We start from the raw sequence: 22,170 nt of genomic DNA on the forward strand, positions 1-22,170 counted from the left end.
TTGTGAGAGTATTTATCATCGCTGGCACTTCTGTCTATAAATATCTATAGCGTTGTTTATCATGTAGGGCTCCTGTCCAACATGACATTAATGTATATCGATTTTCCTGCTGCTGCCTCTCTTCATTTGTCCTTTCTGAATACTTTTTATTTACTTCAGCTGGTCTTTGGAATATTAATAAGCCACTTCTTTTATTCCGTCCGGCTATTTTCGCCTTCAAAATTCATTTATTTTCTTCTCGCTGCCTATTTAATTTGAACCAGTTAAGATGCATAATTAGTATTTCAATCTTTCCTCCAATCCTCCCTCCCTCCCTCCTCTGGCTATCTCTCTCTCCCTCTCTGTCTCCCTCCCTCTTCTGCACTCTATTTCTCACTCGCGCAATTTCTACATGTCTCTGTCGCTACGGCAACCAATGCTTTTCCCCACTTCCAGGCGCTCTGCCTCTCTCCCACTCCCTTCTTCAGTGGCATGAGGTAGGCATGTGAGCCGATATCTGTCTTACGAGTTTGAATCTGCATGTCTCCAAGTGTGTGTAGGTGTATTCGTGAGTGTTGCCTGGAAGTCAGAGTGTGCTATAAATCTGGATACAGATGTTGAGTTTTGTTTGACTGGTCGGGAAGAGGCTTGACACGGGGAAGGCATCCACAGGTGTGTTCGCATGTGTGTTTTTCTGTGGATCCTGTGGTTTGGTTCTTGATGAGTGTGATCCTGTTTGATCTGGATGAGTGTGCACGCTTACAGTATGTGTGTGTTTTTATTTGTGCTGTCTCAGAGCCAGCAGGGTATTTCTCCACTACAGCCATCTGTTTATGGTCTTTTAGTCCGTGTCAAGACTGAACCCTCCCCCTTCCAGCTCTGTTTCTCTTCTCATCCTTCTCTTTATGTCATTCTCATTTAAGAGATGATTGGAGCGGCGAGGAGTCAGTGAACAGGCTGAAGCGATGGAGCGATGGTAAGGCAAAGCGAGAGCACCGAACCGACTTTTTTGGTTGCACTGTGCTCTCAGATCTGACCAGTTAGTTTTCTGCAGCCCATTGGGTTGCATCAGCTTCTGCTTTAAGTCTCTTTCCATCTGTACTTGATTCACACCTCTCAGTTATGTGTTTTTTCCAATCTCTAGCTTTTCCTTTTCAATCCCTCCTTCCGTCTTTTCGTTGCTTTGTCTCTCCTTCCCCCCAGCTCCATCTCTCCCCACATTGGATTCATTCCCCTTTGGAGCTTCCTGCTGGTCACTGTAATTTTTTGCACTGCCACCGGTGACACAGATGACAGGAAGTGGGAGGAGTTGGGTGAAAAGCAGATGCCAGTCACGGCACAGGCCAGCACCACTCAGCTGTGGGCAGTGGACTGGGGTCCAACACAGCCCCTGGAGGACGAAACCCATCACTTGCTGTCCAGTCTGGAGACGGAGGGTTTGAGGGTGACTACGCCCGAGGACTGGTCGCACCGTCGAAGCGCGGCTGCCAATCAAACTCAACGCCCGACTACAGGAGAGAGGGACAAGATAGAGACAGAAGAGCAGGGCACCGAGGAAGGTTGGTATCCGTGAAATGAGTTCTTTATCGGAGAACTGCATCGCCGACAGGGCTCTAGGCTCATGCTGGTTCCTCATAGTAGAAAATCTGCGCTTGAGGAGAGCTTAGATTTCTCTGCTACTGAGCAGGAGGCAGGCATCAATCCAATCAATCCAATATTACCTTATTATGACACTCTGCCCACTCTTTTCGCCCTCACATTTCTCTCGCTCTTCTCTCCTGTAACGGCTCCTTGTTGCAAGTCTTTCTTCACACTTTTTCTACATCTTAATGTTTCTTTTAATTGCTTTTTTATAGGCATGTGGGCTATTTGGAAGCGAACTGGGAATGAGTTTTAAAATTCAAATGCAAGTTTAATTCTTGCATTTGAATTGAGGTAGCAAATAGGCCAGAATTTACAATTATGCATTTGGCAGCTTGATCAAAAGCCACTTGCATTGCATTCAAGATATATGTTACACTGGGTTAATGCACAGCATGGGAATTCAACCCATGACCTTGGTGTTGCAATGCTCTATGGTTTGAGGAATGCATTTTTAATTTAAAGTCGATTCTAAGATGTTTTTAAGAATGAATTTCATACAACTGCTGTTCATGACATCATACACACAATGTTTTCATATTAGGTGATATTGTTATTTGTTGTTTGAACTGTAAGTATACCCTTGTATATCTTAAATTTTATTTAATTTATATGCAAAGTTATACTAATGATTTATATATAATTATATTAAATATTTTAATTGCATTTCATATATAATTACATATATATTATTAGATTTAATTAAATATATTACAATTATTATACACATTAAAATTATTGTTTTTTCTTTTAAATGAACCATGATCTTTATTTGATAGAATGTAAAAAACAAACAAATTCAAAGTCTTAAAAAATCCAACCAAATATATTTTCTTGTAAGGATGTAAACAAATATTCAAGATTGTGTGGGTCCATATGAAAACCTTTAAAAATCGCTCATTAAAAACCCACATTTAAAGGGGAGACGACGTCTTCCATGACTATTGTTTTTACGGCCTTATTTCTGTTGTGTGACTGTGTTTAATTAATTTGAATTGCAGTTCTGCACATCCCCTTCCTATAATTCCAATTCAGAGTAGAATTTAACATCACATGGGCTTAATTCAAACGTCTGTTCAAAGTGTCCCCTCACTTTGTCTAATTATACTTCTCCTGTGCTATTTCTTTCTTCAGTGGACCCACAGTTTTATGTGACAGTAACGATCTCATCTCTGCTGATTCTCTGTGCGGTTATCATCTCTGCTAAACTCTGGTGAGACATTTCACCACTCCTCTGCCTGCATGGTTTTGTCATCCCCTGAGACAGCTTGCTTGCTTGTGTGAGTGACTGAACAGTCAGTGTGTCATAATGGGTTCACACCACAGATTTCCACAAACTTTCAGTCGAGGATTCTTCTGTTCAGTAAGAGCTCCCTGCAGAACTATTAAAATTGCAATCTATGGATATTCTGACTCTCCATACACTAACAGTGTGGACACCTTACAGTGTTTTATTGTGCTGGTTTAATTAGAAATGTAGCCTGGAGTGTCGAGGGCCTTCAGGCACAGCAATGCATTTATATTTACTCGGACGGCAGCATTCGATCGCATAGATGATTAAAATGATATAGAGCTGAGGAACGGCCCATATCATCCTGAGAGTAACTATAAACACTGGGGTGACAGGTTATGAGTGTGATTTATTACTACCTGCCTTAGTTTAGAACCTTCCCTTCGCTGAATTCACTTTCATCTCAAAACATTTCAAACTCACTCTCATGGCAATTCATAACTATTTTGACAAATTGGTGGCTAATTTGTATGAATTTGTACCATCTCATTTGTAAGTTTTTCTATGATCTACTTGGGCTCAAATTATACTTTGGCTTTTACGTGTGCACTGGGCTATGCGTTGTTCACTGAAACATAAATTTAGTTACAACACAGTATGTGTACAAACATACTATAGGCCTATGTGCGGAGCCCGATTATTCTAACCATGCTCAGCTCACACAAGGGCCTTCAATGTTTTTGCACTAGTTTGTCCACGAGATGGCAAGGCCTTCTGTTTCACAGTCGATGAAACAACAACAAAAGTGACACAACAACAATAGACAGCCATGAGATGTACTTGTGTGAAGGGCTTAAGAGATACCCGTAACTCTTGATTGAAGACATTTGATAACTTCTGGAGAGAAATAGTGCAGACATTGGACACTGGAAACTTTCTAGTGCGCATGAGTCAACCGCATGTGTTCGAAAAAGCTATCAAAGTAGTGGTTAGGTATAAGGCCAAGGTATACTTATTTTTCCAAGCTTCACTCCATCTCATGCACAACTGAGCATGCAAGCCTTTCCATGTGTAGTTGAGTTGTTAGTGTGGATAGATGTGTTCAAATCATTATTTTCAATTTTCATTTACTTGCACATGTGCCATTATGTGCGCAGACATCAGCAAAGTGTGTAGACGAAAATTACGTAGCACAGACAGTACACGGCCCAGCAGACGCTACCCTCGATAGCATTTTGTGTTTGGGCCACTCTCCATCCTCAGGCCCTTGGAATCAAACTAAACTTCGCAGACAAGTAAAGTATTCTTTTCGGCTTTAGGGGTGGACCTTCAATCTTACATTCCAAAAGAGGAATGTTTCTGAACGAATCACAAATTCATATAGGCTACGATAGATCTAGTTATGTTTTATGAGCCAATCAGATCGTTTTTATGATGCAGCAAAGCAATGGTGCAGATACTACAAATCAGACATTATGAGAATGTTTGTGGGCTTGTTTGTAAGATCGATAGAGAGGTTTAAAACTGTCACATCGTGAACTCCCAACAAGTTTATGTTAATGTGAGGCCGGCGCTCACGTAGAAGATCAGAGCGATGTTCATCTGAGCGAGCCGAGGGCGATTTTATTGCATACACAAGCTACATCTCCGCAATTAATCTCTGCATTTCACACACTTGCCTTGGCAGACATCCTCTCGCTCATTTAACAACCCCCAGCCCTCCGTCCGTCATCCCATCAGAGAGGTGGAGTAAACTCCCTCCTGAGTCACTGAAGATAAGTTTAAGTCGGTGTGGGGTATTAATATTACATGGGATGTCACACGGTGACTGCGACACTTTGTCTTCCTCATCATGGTTGCTGGACAAATATGATTTTAACTGAATATTTCAGCGTCTCTCTCTCCCTGTCTCTCTCTCTCTCTCGTGCGCTTTAATTCCCCCCGTTCTTTTCTTTCGCTGAAGGCGGTCTATTAAATTAAACAACCTAGTGAATGAACTTCCCGTCAGTGTCACTGAAGTGTTTGCCTTCTTTCACGTTCTACTGTTTAATCTCTCTTTTCATGCCTCTTTCTCACCTTCTTCAGTGTCTGTATTCTCACTGGCTGTCGTCCTAATCTCTCTCTCTCTCTCTCTCTCTCTCTCTCTCTCTCTCTCTCTCTCTTTCATTCAGTTACGACCGCAGTCTCTCGCAGCGTCCTCCGCCTCTCTCCCTCGCCATCCCTCGGCCCATAGCTCAGGAGGACAGCAGGCAGACACTGCACAGCACTCCATCCTTCCCCGACAGAGAGAGGTAGCGTGCTTGTGCCTGTAAGCCTGTGGGACAGGGTGCCAAGAATGGTTTTAGTTCTTTGTGTGTGCATGTGTGTGAAAAAGCAAAAGCCAGAGATAACAAGACTGCTAAGCCAAAGGGAACTGTCAAAAGGAACAACATAAATCAAAGAAAATGTTCCCAACAAATAAATAAACCCAACTAGGGGCTATGTTAAATGACTGATTTGTTAATTTAAAATCATGTCAGGGTGTCTGTGGATCCTTATTAAAAAGTTAAAACGTTCAAAAGGTATTCTAAATGTCACAGCAAAAGAAGAATGTTTAGGATATTGTTCAGTTGTTGAGAAAGATTATGTGTGTAGGCCTATATAAAAGCAATGTGTATTATCTATTAATATATTGTTGCAAAAATAAAATGATAATTTTATGTTTAAATTGTCATATTTAATTATAAATATTAAAACTAAAATGTTAGGCCTTTTTTTCATAAAATGAAAAACTAAGTGGAAAATGTGCAATAAGTGGCCTAACTATTTGAAATTATAAAAAAAAATTTTTTTCCATTTATATATTGTTGGAAATACATAAATATTCATTTATTATTCCTTTGAAATTTTTGTTCCTACATTTATCACACTAACTGAATTTTAAATAATTTAATTTAGGCTTGGCGTTTATAATGGTTAGATATATGTATGTAAATAAATGTATATTTAAATATAATATATGTGTGTGTGTGTGTGTGTATATAACAAGTAATTGGTAAATTAATTTTTTAATTAATTGTAATATTACATTATTATTCTTCCATTAACTCGTTAAGTGATGCAAAATGTACCTGTTTTTTATTTATTTTCTATTTTTTAAGTATTTTAGTGATAAATTGTTCATACAGTTGAATGTGTTGTTGAGGTTTAAACCTCATTACTTAATGACTAAAATATTATATTTTTGTGTTTTTGGTTACAAAATTGGTCAGATTCTTTAAAAAATGTGCATACAATGAAAATGTGTTTAATTAATTGAATTAACGATTTCATTTACAAAATGCAGATAACATTTGTATGTATGCTGATTATGTGTGTACATCAGTATGTTAGTGCTGTTAAATCAATGGTAATGCCTCGCAATACAAAACAGCCAGTTAGGCATTGTTGTGGAGGTTTTTCCTCAATTGTTGTGAATATTTCAACAGGAGAGATAGAGAGAGCAAAAGAAAGCGTGCCATCCATGAAATCAGACTCTTTCCTGCTGCTCTGTGCATTTCAGAATTAATCTCACAGTCGATAATAGAGTGAGACTCTTATTAATTTAAGTTGCCGTCTCTTTCTTCATCTCTTTACCCCACACTGCAGGATACCAGTGGTCAATCTTTGAAGAGCTGACTCTTCCGAGCATGATAACCAAATCCCGTGGGCATGCCACAGACTTCAGTGTGGCCATCAGTGAAAACATGTGGGCAAGCCATGTGAATGTACATAACATGTAGATAGACACATGTGGATACATGGATGAATACATCTGTTTGGGCACTCTGATGGAGACTTTGAGGTTTTGTTGTCCAGTGGCTCTTTCTTCCAGTGCCGTTTGTGCAGTATTATTCTTATTAGCTCAACGCAGCCATTCACAAGGGCTCCGGGAATGCTATGTCCTCTACCATAAAAACAATCATTAGCTTCTGATCCTGGAATAAGCTGTGATGTATGTAGTCATTAATTTAGTAACCGGCATCGTGACATGCTTGCAGTAGCCTCTCTCTCATGCATACAAAGGTTACAGCCGCCTACCGCTGCCTTTATCGCACTTTGTGTAGCATTTGTTTGAGCTTAATGAATGACTGCAGTTATTTTGAAGAGTTAAATATAATTCACATCATTTGTTTATAGTGTTTTGTTTCATATCGCTCTGTGTTCCATGGTAACAGCAGACACTAATGACGTCAGCTGATATCTGGAAACACCTCTGCAGTGTTAACTTATAATTTACACTAATTATCAGATGGACGTTTTTGTAAATCTGACTCAACATCTGTTGAGGTGTTTGTGAAACCTACGTAATTCTATTCCGAGTGTGTTGTTATGCTTCTTATTAGCTTTATACTTCTAAATCATGGCCATATAGCTCTTCTCGGGGGTCTTTTTTGGTTAGCGGAGAGCTAGCACTCACCACAGTTACTGGTGTGTGTGTGTGTGTGTGGTGTTTTCATTCACAATTAAGGACATGTATAAATACATAATGAAAAATAAGCTTGGTGCTTCCATGGCATTTTTAGTTTGATAAGCAATTAAAAAACATGCCACACTAGTTTGTTTTATGTATCGCTATGCTAACAACCCATCTTGTTTATGAACCGCAACTATCAGGAGGGTTTGGGTTTTTAGACGATAGCAACATTTTTAAATCTGTCCTGAAGTCAGTGTTGCTACCAGTTTTACTTTTGTATTTTTGACTAATTTGATAATGAAAGTGAGTATTCAACAGGAAAAATTAAGGAAGGACATTTTTAAGGACAAGTGTGAAAAATTGGCTTTTTTATCGCAGAATACAATCAGACTGAATAGAAATTTTCAAAATCATTGTGTGGATAGCTAATTGGCTAATCATTGGTTAATGTTATTCAATATAGCGCAGCAGTGTCTGCCCACTTTATAAGTATTTTTCCCATTCTTTTTCTCATAGGGATCTAAAATAAAGTTGAACCAAATCAACATGGTTGTTTACAACATTGCAAACTTTCATTGTGAAGCAAAAAAAAAAAAAAAGTATTTGAAAATTGGACAAAAGGTGCAAGACTGTACTTCCATTACAGATTGTGAATAACATAATGGAATTAAAAATAATGCAGAGATATAATATGTTGATTATATACAGAAGTGATATATTTCATGTTTAAGCCAAAAATGCATATTGTTCAAATATTTAAGTCATTTGAGAGTTTAGGGAGACTGACTCTAATTCAGTTTTGGCAGTGCTTCATGGTAATGTGCAGGTGGTGAAGTGTTCTTCTGGCACTATTTGCTATCACGATTCTCTGATTATTGGAGAATTCCCTGTAAGAATCTTGAGCAATTTAGATTTTCACTATAACAAGTTTCAATAATGCAGGTTGAGTGCTTCAATAGAAATCAGTAACAACCTAGTAGCTCACAGTAGCTCTGTCCTTGATAGTATATTTAGTATAGTAGTTTCCTTATGGAGAAATTGAATGGGATGTTTACTTCCAGAACCTTTGATTACTTCCAATGACTTTACATTCTATAGCCTGTGTGGTCTGACTTAGCAAAAGGAAAGTTTTTTCAGAGGAATTGTTCACAATATGACCAAGAATATATTAAGATGATCAGTTTTACATAGTTACATTCTCACTTTAAACCAGAAGTAATATAAGCTGAATTTTCCAAGGACATCATAATCATCCCCTCTGAAATAACCATGTAACTCATGAAAAAAAATAAATCTAATAAAATTACAATGGAGGGGGAAAAGAAACTAATGTGCCATTATAGTTTATAGGCACATCAGATTGAATTCCCTCGTAATTATTCACATCATGCACAAGAAGCTACACCATGTGAGATATGTTCAGAGGTTTCACATCATTTATGTAGCACTGCCTTAAATATGTAATTCAGTGTATTATGAAGTCAATAAAAAGCCATCTCTGGTGTTTTAAAATGGGTTTCTTTGGTGTGGTGTTTGAAAGGACTTCCCATATGACAGTGACTCATGCAATCACGCATGCCAAAACAGCCAGGCCAAAGGGACACCGCAAACACTCATTAGCCATCGCACAGCAACTAAACACCAGGACACAAAGATGCTTCACACGTTCACTTCAGACACACACATGCTGTACGTAAGCCACAAGAGTTCACAGCTCCCATCTGCTCAGAGATGAGAGACTGAGAAACAGTGAACCTCAGTCACACCGACTGAAGTTAACACCACTATTTATAGAGAAACAGAAGAGGGTGCGTGTGTAAAAAGGATCATGGATTTTGAGATGGATGGATTTCTGCAGAGAGAAAGAGAGGAGGCAGGGGTTAATGTAAAAGTAGATCATCGCTCTCTGCTTTTTATTGTTCTCCTCATTTCTAAGTGGCTACCACAAGTTAATCGCTACCATTACAGACCATTATGCAGGACAGAGAGAAACATTGATTTAGTCAGGCTTTATGGCTGGATAAAGAGCATTTCGCATAACACAGTGGTGGGAAAGAGCGTATATGCTGAGAGGAAACCAGGATGTTATTTCTGGGCTCCAACATTAAAGTGTGGCTAATTAATGCCATGACCTCTTAACAGACATGCCCCCATTGAGACGAAACATTTAGCAGCACTTAACATTAGAGGAAAGGAGACATGAAAGCCAGAGATTACACAGGGTGACAGATGGATATCATTTATTCATTGGCTTCATCAATTTACATCCAGATTTAATAACGAACAAAAAACAAACACGCAAGGAAAATGAACTATGAGTCAAATTAAATGACATTTACAACACACACGTACATAAACAAACATCCAGCGTTGTGTAAAAGTTGTATTAGACTATGATGGTTGGTTGTGTCTGAGAAGTGGTAAAAGGTTTATTTATCTGTCTATCCAAGCAAGCAGTCCACAAAATATATTTGTCTGTGAGTGGGTAACTGAAGATTGAACTCAGGGCTTGAGATCAATTTGACTTTGACCAAATCTTTCCGCTTCCACGAAGCCTGAAAAATACAGAGAGAAAGAACTGTTCAGTGAAAATTTGATATTATAATGATTTTCCTTGTGGCTATAAATAGTGCATATTTTAATGTTGGAGGATTAGTTCACCCGAAAATGAAAATCACTGCTCACCAATGGATCCTCTACAGTGAATGGGTGCCGACTGGGATTTTGGCCAGAAGTCACGGTTTAAAGGAACACTCCACTATTTTTGAAAATAGGCTCCTTTTTCAACTCCCCTAGAGTTAAACAGTTGAGTTTTACCGTTTTCAAATCCATTCAGCTGATCACCGGCTCTGACGGTAGCACTTTTAGCTTAGCATAGATAATTGAATCTAATTAAAACCGTTAGCATCTCGCTCAAAAATGACAAAAGAGTTTCTATATTTTTCCTATTTAAAACTTTACTCTTCTGTAGTTACATCATGTATTAAGGCCGACATAAAATGAAAAGTTGCGATTTTCTAGCCGTACCATAGGTGCAGTAGATGCAATGATTATACACAGCGCCTGAAAATAGTCTACGGTTCGAAGTTACCTAGCTAGGGACTATTTCCAGGCACTGCGTAGTATCACTGCGCCTGCTGCCCCCATGGTACGGCAGCAAAGTTCCTTCATTATTACACTGGAATGAAAGTATAGTCAAAAATCAAAACTTTTCATTTTCTGTCAGTCTTAGTATACCATGTAACTACAGAAGAGTCAAGTTTTAAATAGGAAAAATAGGACCAAAAAACTCTTTGGTCATTTTTGAGTGAGATTTTAACGGTCTAATCAGATTCAATGATCTATGCTAAGCTAAGCTAAAAGTGCTACCGTCAGACCCGGAGATCTGCTGAATGGATTCGAAAACGATAAAATTGTTTAACTCTAGGGGAGCTGGAAAATGAGCCTATTTTCAAAAATAGTGGAGTGTTCTTTTAAAGTAAAACCTTAAAGATGGATTATTTCTTGAAAACACATCTTTTAACTTCACAATACGTCAATTGATGGACTGAAGTCATATCAATCACTGTATTGAGATGTTTTTATCAGCTGTTTGGACTCTCATTCTGACGGCACCCATTCATTGCAGAGGATCCATTGGTGAGCAAGTGATGTAGTGCTACATTTCTCCAAATCAGTTCTAAAGAAAACAATCTCATCTACATCTTGGGTGGGTGTGGGTGAGTACATTTTCAGCAAATTTTTTGGGTGAACTATATCTTTATTTATCTGGCCATATTTATGCTCATTTTGAATGCCTTAAAAAGGTACAAGTCTAAATTAATTTCATTATGCCTCAAATGCAAATTATCTTAACATGTAGCCAGGACTTGTCTTTAATGTATTTTCCTAATCATCTATTAATAACTGCATAATTATTATCGGAAAATTTGCAGCAGCTTCCCACACGGACAAGGAGTCGTCCTAAAATATTAATGACGACTCTCCACTGAGATTCCTTTAAAGCCTTGGACTCAGATTAATCTGTGTCAGATCAGTCCTGAATAAATTATACCTCTTCTTAACTGACATTCTTCAGTGACAAAGAAAAGGCAGTGGTGATCAAAAGCCCCCTCTCTTTCCAGAGCACATCCTGACATGAGATTTCCAAACCAGGACAAAGACAATTTTTAAACTCACTGAGGCTTAATTAGGACTATAAGCCTGTGGCTGATTTCTTATACATCACACTTGACTAAAGGCAGGAAGCAGTACATAAGCTCATTGAAACAGCGCACACAAATACTCATAAATCATATTCTGTGTGCTTAAAAATGCTATTAGTAAATATGAACTCCCTGGGATTTATGATTTATGGGTAGTGAGACTAGTAGCTTCAATAGCCAAAAAAAAAAAAAAAACCTCCACAGGCCTTTTTAATATAAATCACTGTGATGTTTTCTAGTGTTATGGTACATTATAGAAAGACACTGGAATGGCTTCTGAAGCAGAAATCTCTAAATTTCAGTTTACGTACCCTTTGACCTTTGAGCTCTTTTTTCCTGGTTGCCGTGGTTCCTGAGAGGAGGCAGGGTCTCTTGGCTCAGCAGGCTGGTCTGCATCTTGATTGGATGCTGCTCCAGCAGGGGCGGGGCCAGATGATGGGGAAGCAGAACTTGCCTTGAGGGTTTTTTGTAAGTTGGATACCTAAATAAAGAGGTAAGAAAAAAACTTGTAATTGAATCCTGGAGCTGTCAAAGATAAATAAAAAAGAATTCTTTAAACATACAGTGAAAAGCACCTATGTTCAAGATGCCATATTAAAACACAGTATACTCTATATTGTCTACTATAAAAATAAATATATAGTAAACACTTAAAACAGCACTATGCTGTAAACTAACATAACCAATAAATATGGTTGTTTTGAATATTGATCTAACTTTGTGTAAAAATGTCTTAAAGGGCCATGACACGAAAAATTTAATCTGCTTTGATCTTTTCACACCATTAAAACATCCTTTAGGTTTAACAGCTTAAAATGTCCTACTCATTATAAACAAAGCATTTATTTAATCAAGCTCCGAAAACGTCTCGTTTGGATATTGTGGGATTTGTAATATCATACAGGCAAATATATTTGCATATGACCGCTGCCAGAACAAGACATTAAAGAATAGTTAAACATCATTGCACCATAGGCCCCATCTACTGGCATTCAGTCGCTTTTCAGGTGACTTTTTGTGCAAAATAATTTATTAACATTATAACTGAACCTTAAGGAACATATTAAAATAACAAAAAATACATTTGTATCTTTTGGCAGTCCAATCACAAACTAAGAAAACGCTATCTATTCTAAACATAGCCTTTATATACTTAATGTTTAATTTAACATTTAAACACATAAAGCTGCTTTTATACGTGGGTCAATGAACTACCGGTAATGCTTATTTTTGTTTGCAAATCATACAAAATCACTTTAATATACGTCTACAATTATTAACATGCTTTAGATTCCTGAGTTGACATTCATTTTGATATTCTAGGGGGGCTCAAAGTAAAAAAACAAAAAACAAAAGGCAGGGTGATGCAACTGTCCTGAAATCATAATGAGGAAAAAAGCTTCAAAAGAATGAATTTCATAGTTTTCAAAGTAGTTTGACACAATTTTTATTATTTATATAAAATGTATATCTATAGATAAATAAATAGATATTTAACAATTGTTAAATATTGAATGTATTCTGAAACCTGGAAAATAATGTGTACACTTAGTTATATACAAAGCGTAAGGGTAAAATAAAAATGTTACTTTTAACTTCACTTTTACATGACATTTAAGTGTCATTTGAAATGCCAAATGATGAATTTAAAAAATGTCAAACTCATGAATACTTTTTCTTTCTTCTTTATCATAGACATTGTCATACTGTATATCACTTAGGAAGGCTAGAGATTCACACACAAACCTCTGTTTCCACTTGAACTTTGACCTTGAGCTGGCTCTCTCTGTACTGATTGGCTCTCGACACCTGCTCCTCAATACCACACAGAACTGCTTCACAGCCTGCACACCTGAGAGAGACAAACACACAGAATATTTAATACCACCAGCCAGACATTTTCCTTTTTATATGAGCAACAGAATCCATCACTGCATACTGACGCAAACACGATCAAAGCTTACCACTCCTGCAGTGTGTTGACAATGTTGGGTAATTCGTTGGGGCCCAGGTCGCGACCTATACTGCAGTCTACCTCGACCTGCTGGTTCCTCTGGTCCAGTTTCCCATGGATAATGTCACTGTAAACAGCCTCGATCAGCAGGTCTTCCAGCTCGCGTACATTCTTCAGCTCTAACTGCTGGAGCAGTAGTGAATACGGCAGACACTATCCAGAGAAAGAGGTGGTTTTTAGCTTCATTTCTTCTGAATTCTATGCTCTGGGGTAAGTTCAAACTTCTCATTTGTTTTAGTAATATTACAAAGGCTTGATAAGAGAGTATTGGTTTCGTCAATCATGCAGTCAATAACACTAATAGCCCATATTGTTAACAGCTGTGTGCTGATCATAACGGAACTCATTGAAAACAGTGCTAATAAACCCTCAGTCGAGGACGGATGAATCGCTACCTTTAGATTGGAGGCCAGGCTGATGATTGACAGGTGACGCAGTTTGTTCTTCTGGGCGGGTGTGAGTTCAGGAAGTGAGGCTGCCCTCTCTAAATGGCAGACATGCATTAAATTAACATACATCATATCCATCCGCACAGCCGGGAGAAAAACAACTGATTACATTAAAGCCCTGGTAAAATCTGCAAAAGAACATGGGCCAGAGACTCGTGCTTCCCCCTCACAGGAGTTAACTTATTTAGCAAGGCAAAGGGCAGCATATACAGACTCATTCTGAGTCAGAGCAGGGAATGAACCCACTGCCTCGGGGGGCCAATATCTGGTCAGATCATTTGTTGTCATGGTTACCTTTATAGTCGCAGTAGGTTCCATATGCAAAAAGATTGAGAAGCTGGTAGACTGGAGCGTGGGGACCCGTCTCCAGCTAGAGAGAGAGAGAAGTGAAGTGCAGACAATGACTGATATGACAAAGTGTTGAAGTATTTTGTGTTGAGCAGGTAAACACTTTAGCTGGGCTCTTTAGGAATGGCGGTGCGGTACACGAGTACTCTGGGATCTCGGTGCAATATAAGGCAGAGAAACATGCATGTAATGCACTGATGATGACATCTGTTGACTTGCCAATTTGTTTTTATTATAGCACTCCTAACAAATATCAGTATAATAATAATTACATAATAATAATAATAATATATAATGCAATAAATATCTGTTACGTTCTAAAGTTTGGAGTCTGTACTTTTTTCATGAAAGAAATAAATACGTTTATTCAGCAAATACACTTTAAAATGATCAAAATGACAGTAAAGTGCATTTCAAGTCAAACAATCATGTAATAAATGTAGCGTATTTTCCACAAAAATATGAAGCTGCACAACTTTGTTTAGCATTGATAATAAGAAGAAATGTTTCTTAAGTAGTTGATCAGAATATTAGAATGATTTCTGTAGGATCACGTGACACTGAAGACTGGAGTAAAGATGCTGAAAATTCAGCTTTGCCATAACCATAAATAAATGACATTTTTACATTTCTTAAAATAGAAAACAGTTATTATAAATTGTTCTAATATTTCATGTTTTTATTTGGATCAAATAATGCAGCCTTGGTAAGAATGAGAGACTTCTGTCAAAACTGTAAAGAAAATGCAAACTTTCAAATGGTGGTATTACAAAATTTCAATTTAATATATAATCTAATATAAGTATCTATATAAATGAATACTGACCTCAAATATACAGAATATTCTAAATGGGGGGAAAAAACGTGTAATTGCAACCTGACTGCCTGTCAGTTTGAATGTGAATCAAACCAAAAAAATAAGATTTTTTTTGTACATCCCATTCAAATTATATTAGTGTAATATGCTCTTGAAAACTTACAACACTAATCTGATTTGAACGAGACTGAATTTGGTTTTAGACACTACGGACAAAACACGTCAAGAAAAAAACAAAATGGCTCAGAGCTTGAACAAATGATTAATCGCCTTGACATTAAACATGACACACCAACGCTGCCATTAAAATAATAACGTTTGACACAGAAACTATGTAGTCATCAAGTCAAACTGAAATAGATTTTTCAGCACAAAAACTCACCTCGCGGACGTTGGGCAGTTCTAGTATGTCTGAGAAAACATAGAGGCCTGGGGTTTCCAGCAGAGAGCTGATGGCCTGAGCCAGAGCTGAACCTGAGAGAGACAGCAGCTGATCCACCTCCATCTGACAGAAAGAAAGAGGGTTTAAACAACCCAGATCCCAGCTTCTGAAAACATGAGGTGGATATTCAAATCTAAAGAACAAGATTCACAGATGTTCAGGACTATGTACAAGATGCAAGAGCTGTTCTTATTAAATCTGTACTTGCAAGTCCCAATAAGTCATGCACAATAAGCCATTTACTGGGATTGTTGATCTGATCAACTGCTGTTGATCCACAGCAATATGCTTTCGACGACACTTTGATGCAAGAATTTAATATGACAGGCGGCTCGTGGTAAAAATAACTACAATTTCAGGGCGAAGTTGTGTATGGTGCACTTTCATTATGATTAAACACTAGAGGATTACAGCTCGAGACAGCCAGGAAGATATGAATTTAAATGCTCTTGACATAATGAGATTACTTAGGAGGCTACAGATGATAACACACACGCATGCATGTAGAATAACAACACATATGAAAACAAGCAATGCTTTATTAGTGAACAAAAGTGTTAATTGTGTTCCTCGACAAAGTTACTAGCCTTTGGATCATGAATCTATAGTCTAACTGTACGTATAATCTATTAACTGAAGTCTAAAAGCATTCTGTGTTGTTAATCCGAATAAACCAGTCAGCTCGTGCTCAGTGTTCAGCACCCGGTATGAAGTACATCAACACACGAGCAGCTAGGCCTTGTCGATGGTAAAATAAGGTTTTACGTAAACACCCATCGTTACATACTTTGTCAAGTACGCTTAAATGTTCGATATTAACATGCGACCGCATTTCGCGTGGTGAAACGTACAGAAAAAGCGGAATGTTTACCTTATTTATAAAGACTAAGGGTTGTTTGTGTCAACTGTGGTGCCACTGCTAGTTCCGTTAGCAAGCGTGCTGCGACATGAAAACGTGCTCTCTGATTGGCGGAGAGGTAGCAAGGTGGGCGTGGCCACATAGAGACTGCGAGAGTGAGCGGATACACATCGCCACCGTGTGGTTCTGAGAACTATAGCAAGTGAAACTAAACCAGCGATTAAATATAAGTTTGGAAAGAAATAATTACATTTATATTACATTTGTTTACAAAACCAAATATGCATTTAGATTAAAAATTTATGTATTATAATTTATCTTTATATAAATGCAGTCAACTGTGTACAAAGAATTGATGTGTCTGTAGAGGAGTTGTGTGAAGACACAGAATAGCTTAAAATGTTGCAGAACAAACTATTGTGCAATGTCATGATCTTGTGTTGAATTATGTTTTATATTGAATTCTTCTTGTACCCTCATTAAATCAACCTAATAGTTTGTTTGTTCGTTTTAGCTGGCTTGAGCTGGTTTCTCAGATTGACCGGCTAAAAAGTGCCTGAAACCTTACTAAACCAGCCAACAGGTCATCCTGATAGGTTAGAAGACCAGTTGAGACCAACAAGCCCGCTTAGACTTTTCTATGATATTATCTTTTTTTCCAGCAAACTGGTTATTGCAAAAGTGCCTGGATAAGTTTGATTGCATAATACTTAAAAACTTTTTTTTGGTGCCTGAGACGAACAGGGAGATGATGAGAGGACAAAACATTATTGCGCAATGTTTTAAGAGTCCCAAATCTCAAGTCAAATCAAAGACACAAAAAATTAAATCGCACCACAGAATTTCCATTTTCCTGTTTATTAAAAAGAATGAAGGCAATAAAAAAAAACTATAGAAATTCATTTGTATGCATTTTCTCTTCAAATCAAACGTTAATGGTGATAGGATCCATCTCACAGATTCGTTTGTAACTGAAATCACAGGGCACGTCAAACCAGGCTTTGGCGTGAGAGTTGAGCACTGCGCAGTCTTCTCCATGAATCCCTCCTGACTGGTGGTTATTGGGCTCTTTATCCCATTCACTCCAGAACCTACAGAGAGCAGCAGAACAATCAGGAAAACATGATATTAATACCGCCTCAGGGACACCCATTTGCATTTAAATAACCACCAATGCCTTGACTGTCACTGAGACTGTTTTTAAACAAATTCCTGCTTTGGTTTTACCCGTCCAGATTCAGGGTTTTCAGATTTTTTTTTAAGAACCAAGGAGCCCCAAATATGAAGGGAAATAAACTATAAATGTAGCAATAGGCTATATTTTTATGGCATAAAAGAAAAATCTGTAATTTTGACACATAAAGAGTATTGTTGGCGATTGCTACAAATATACCTGTGCTTCTTATGACTGGGTTTGTGCTCCAGGGTTACATATATACTGTGTGAGAAAAAAAGTATACCGGTACATGATACTTAAGCAATTGGCTTTTATCCAAAACAAATGACTGAATATTTTGCACCAATATTAGAATGAATGAGCAAACAAACAAATTAAAAAAAAGATAAATAAACTAGAAAAATTAAGCAAGTTAAAGGCAACAGTGGTGAGGAAAAGCTCTGAAAGAAGGTACAACACAAAAATAAAAGCTATTATTGGATTAATAACATATTTGTACACTGAAAATGTGGAAACCCCTAGTTGGCATTATTTTGTGAAAAACATAAGGCCTATGGAATCTCCCCATTTAGATAGCTAAGTAAACTTGTGTGTGTGTGTGTGTGTGTGTGTGTGTGTGTGTGTGTGTGTGTGTGCGTACGTTGTATTAACCACTGTATTGTCCACCCATTTCCACACACCCTCAGTCTCAATGTCTGATAAACCAATCCAGTAATGATAATCGTATCCACCACGATTGCGTGCGACACTCTCAAGTGTGTGCTGTAATAAAAACAAAAACATATCAATATATCAGCCATATTGAATTAACATAATTTTTAAGTTTTGGTCTTAAAGTTCTCATCTTGTATACGTAAGAATTCCACTCACAAACACTGCCACACTTACATGTTGTTGGTGGCTGTGCAGTATAGTCAGATGGCTGCCCATAGACGCGCAGCTCTCTTTGCTGTGCTGCCAGTCAAGTTTATCGTCACTAAAGAAATAACATCTCCCTTCTAGATGCAGCCAGTCTTCTGGGCATGGTCTACATTTGATCACTGCAGACGATAGATGTTAATGAATGAATGGGTGAAAGGAAGGGAGAAAAAATGAAAAACGAAAAGAAAATAAGTTTGACCCTTGGGCATCTAATATTATTTCACAGATAGGCTGTACATACCCAAATATTTTTGTTTCCTCACCTGGTTTTGAACAAGTCTGTCCAAGGGTTGTGTATACAGAGCAAAGGCGGGAGAAACGCTCCTGCATGGCTGTGAGTTTGAGAGTTAGAGACGCAGCCTCAGACTCATCATTCTTGACTGGCTTTACAGAGACAGATGATCTGCGACTGTTTGCCACTGCAGAGAGACAGAGTTTATATATCAATATATTAACCCAGCAGCCGTGCAAAGACTTCATACATTTCTAAGTTACAAATTAGCTACCAACAAATCAGCTATTTATAATCATTGCCAGGGATATCTAGAATTTATATTTGGAATTATGTCTGCATGCATATCCTCCTGATGCTGTATACAAAACATTTTACCAGTCAATAGCAAAAAAGGCTATTCTATTCTATTCTATTCTATTCTATTCTATTCTATTCTATTCTGTAATTATGTTTATATTTCATTATTACTTGGCCATAATATACATTTTTTTAATCTGTATTTATCAATATTTTTTATACTTATTTTCTAAATTTTTGTTACATGTAGATCACATTTGCCATCATCCTATGCTCACCTAAATTTACAATATTAAAAATACTATTAATTAAATAATTAAATGTAATCTTCAGCAATTCTCAAAAGGAACTCTAATTTGTCTTGTATGTTATACTTTTCCAATGCTTAAATCGATTTTCACTGTATTTATAATGATTTGTGTGATTTAATACATCAATGGAAAGCTTATTTATTCAGTTTTCATAAATCTCAATTTTGAAAAATAAGACTGATTTTGTGGTCCAAGGTCACATTTACATTTATACATAATGTCAATATTTAGACAAAATATTACAGAATTTTAACATCAGCATATCAGTATCTTGCAAAAGTTTAATATTCATCCATCCCTAATTCTATTCTATTCCATTCTATTCTATTCTATTCTACAAAATATCAATACCATATTTTATATTCGCTATGTATGCTCACTTCCCATATTATACATTTACATTACCTAAGTGTTACCATCATTGAAAAACACTTTAATAACACTTTTAATAATTAAAAACAAAAAACTTTTAAATGTGTTCTTTAGCAACTTCAAAATAATGCAAACATGAATTTAACAAAACATTTAATAATTTAATAATCACATTTAAATAGCAATTCTCAAACTGAATATATTTAGACTTTTATTTACTTATATTTAGACTCTCCATTAGACTTACTCTACATAAGATTATATAATGCTCTGATGTCCGAATGTAAAATGTGATTATGCATTATTTTTATTTATTTATTTTTATTTAGAGAAGATTTTTTTTTATATATTTGCTTATCAGTATTGTCCAGCATTTTGATATTGGTGTATCTCTAGTCTAGTCTCTTCTATTGGTTATGAAACCCAGAGTTTCAGAGGCTTGCTTACGTGCATATGTGTGTTTACTTACAGAGGACGCCCAGTACTATATTTACACAAACTGAGATCAATAGAGCAATGAGCAGTACAAAAGAACCCCGCGCCCTCAAACACATCGCCCCTTTGTGAACACCTGATGAAACAAAAAATCATCGTCAGATTAGTTGACTATTACTCTGACTTGTCCCACATTTCTCTACATTTATCTTCCACTCCCCCTTCAAGTTCACACACTCACATATACGCACATACATTACCTTGTTTGCCTTGCGCTGTGAGTATAGGTCTGTTTCCACTTTGAGAGATATCCTCCGTGAACTCATGTAAACTGGTGTAATTTTCAATATCTTCCATCTTTAAACAAAAAATTGTCAAACACCGTCTTCTTTATTTAACAACAGAGCTTCTCTCTGACAAGAGTAATGTCTTTATCTTCTAGTCCTGTCCTCTAAATCACCAATAAAGAATAACAGCCCACGAGGAAGAGAGCAATCAAAAGAGAGCTTCCCTGGAAGAAATTAAGAGAAAGTTCGAACTGAGTGTTTCTGCTCAGACTTTTATGAACTGCTCCTTTCAACAGTTCACTGGGCTCTAACTTTTATCCCCCATGGTCTCCCTCCCCCCGTGTCTGTGATCATGTGCACGTTTCAGGGCTGCTAGGGTAAACAATGACAGGATGAATTAGAGGAAAGCTGGTTTTGCAATACTGAGCTTTTTACCATGCACAGAACAACCCATTTTGTCAATGAGTCAGTAGATCATTCCAGCCAATAAAAAGAACAGTTTGTTTATTTGTTTATGAGAGTAAAATTTTTTTTTTTTCTTCCTGCATGTATTCCTGTCAAATATTTCATACTGAACATGTTGGGAAATGCATCTGTACACAAAAACATCAAAACACATTTTGTGTTTAACAGAAGAAGAAAGATTTATATAATTTACATGCAGTCCACATTAAAAGCAACCTAATTAATTAATAAGAAGTGAAACATATTATTAGACTATTCATTTAATTTTTTTGGCAAATCTGACATCCAATTACTGAAGTAATTACAGCCATTCATTTCTACTGGTTCAGAGAAACCAGGGGGGGAAATTATGAGAAATACAAATAATAATGCATAGTTAATGCATAATCCAGAGTTAAGATAGGAAAAAAGCTAAACTTTTAAAAGTGTGGGGGGGGGCACTTTTCATATCTTTTGCTGTCATTCCTTTACTCAAGTGTTTTGGTGAAAAAAAAAAAAAGAAACCTCAGCGGTAGGGGTTGACCACTGCTTATATCACTGAGAGATTTAGCAGATTCTCTTGTGCAACTCTCAGAGACTGATGTGACATCAGACTGTGCAGATAGAACAAGCCGAAAGCATGATGCAGGCTATTGATCAGTCCATGACTCAGAATTCATGCTAATTCATCTGGCCTGGTTTTATATTACATTGCTGTTTTTCATTAAAGACTGCCAGAGCTCTATGAAGATATTGTCGCTTTTCTGTCTCCATCTTCCAAAAATACAGTTTTACAGAGTTGAGTTTTTCCCACACTTCCACTTCCCGGGTGGGATCGAGGCATTCCCCAGATAGGATTCACTTTCTTATCACTTTGAAATTGGAGTGCAAAAAAGGACATTCACTGAATCAAGAAAAGAAAAACTGAATAAATACATTTTATGAGACAAAACATTTGTGATTTTCTCATTTGTTGCTTCTCAGAAAAGTGTCTGCTAATTGACTAAGTGTAAATGTGAATGTAAGACTTTAATTGCAGTAGTTCATATGGACCTTTGTTAATATTTCTAAAGTATGTACTGTATATGCCAACAGGACAAATTAAGTCATGTTATTTTTATATGACCTGTAGAAAGTGCCTAGCTAGAGTCATTCTCATTGCAGACTGCAGATGTGTCTTGATCTCTTGCAGCTGTTCTTTTATCATAAAAAGGTTAGTCTGCATGGCCTCTGCATTCCTTTTCTATGTCTCAAGCTGTTTCTTCACTTCC

At 37.1% G+C, this 22,170-nt stretch overlaps 3 protein-coding genes across 6 annotated transcripts; 1 reads left to right on the forward strand and 2 right to left on the reverse strand.

Annotated features, from left to right (window-relative positions):
- Window positions 1–389: 389 nt before the first annotated feature.
- Window positions 390–8,798, forward strand: pianp (PILR alpha associated neural protein). 4 transcript variants are annotated; one of them, XM_059567710.1, is made up of 6 exons: window positions 390–476; window positions 903–955; window positions 1,183–1,538; window positions 2,755–2,833; window positions 5,023–5,142; window positions 6,479–8,798. In XM_059567710.1, exons 2-6 carry the CDS (start codon window positions 945–947, stop codon window positions 6,498–6,500), a joined length of 588 nt encoding a protein of 195 aa, XP_059423693.1. In that variant the 5' UTR covers window positions 390–476; window positions 903–944; the 3' UTR covers window positions 6,501–8,798. The 4 variants fall into 4 exon arrangements, with proteins under 4 accessions (XP_059423693.1, XP_059423694.1, XP_059423691.1 ...); XM_059567708.1 differs by lacking the exon at window positions 390–476 and adding an exon at window positions 483–651 and having other exon boundaries at window positions 1,124–1,538; XM_059567709.1 differs by lacking the exon at window positions 390–476 and adding an exon at window positions 483–651.
- Window positions 8,799–9,509: 711 nt separating this feature from the next.
- On the reverse strand, window positions 9,510–16,582 carry cops7a (COP9 constitutive photomorphogenic homolog subunit 7A). The gene is made up of 8 exons (XM_059567706.1): window positions 16,433–16,582; window positions 15,502–15,624; window positions 14,249–14,324; window positions 13,901–13,989; window positions 13,456–13,658; window positions 13,238–13,343; window positions 11,803–11,972; window positions 9,510–9,841 (listed from the first exon to the last, which is right to left on the reverse strand). The coding sequence occupies exons 2-8, from the start codon at window positions 15,622–15,624 to the stop codon at window positions 9,802–9,804; spliced, it is 807 nt and encodes a 268-aa protein (XP_059423689.1). The 5' UTR covers window positions 16,433–16,582; the 3' UTR covers window positions 9,510–9,801.
- A 680-nt stretch (window positions 16,583–17,262) lies between these two features.
- Window positions 17,263–20,770, reverse strand: LOC132158336 (CD209 antigen-like protein C). Its single transcript, XM_059567707.1, has 6 exons — window positions 20,429–20,770; window positions 20,203–20,304; window positions 18,782–18,937; window positions 18,486–18,637; window positions 18,238–18,359; window positions 17,263–17,511 (listed from the first exon to the last, which is right to left on the reverse strand). The coding sequence occupies exons 1-6, from the start codon at window positions 20,523–20,525 to the stop codon at window positions 17,346–17,348; spliced, it is 795 nt and encodes a 264-aa protein (XP_059423690.1). The 5' UTR covers window positions 20,526–20,770; the 3' UTR covers window positions 17,263–17,345.
- Between the last annotated feature and the right edge of the window lie 1,400 nt (window positions 20,771–22,170).

Source organism: Carassius carassius, chromosome 15, assembly GCF_963082965.1.
Source record: "Carassius carassius chromosome 15, fCarCar2.1, whole genome shotgun sequence".
Lineage (NCBI taxonomy): Eukaryota > Metazoa > Chordata > Actinopteri > Cypriniformes > Cyprinidae > Carassius > Carassius carassius.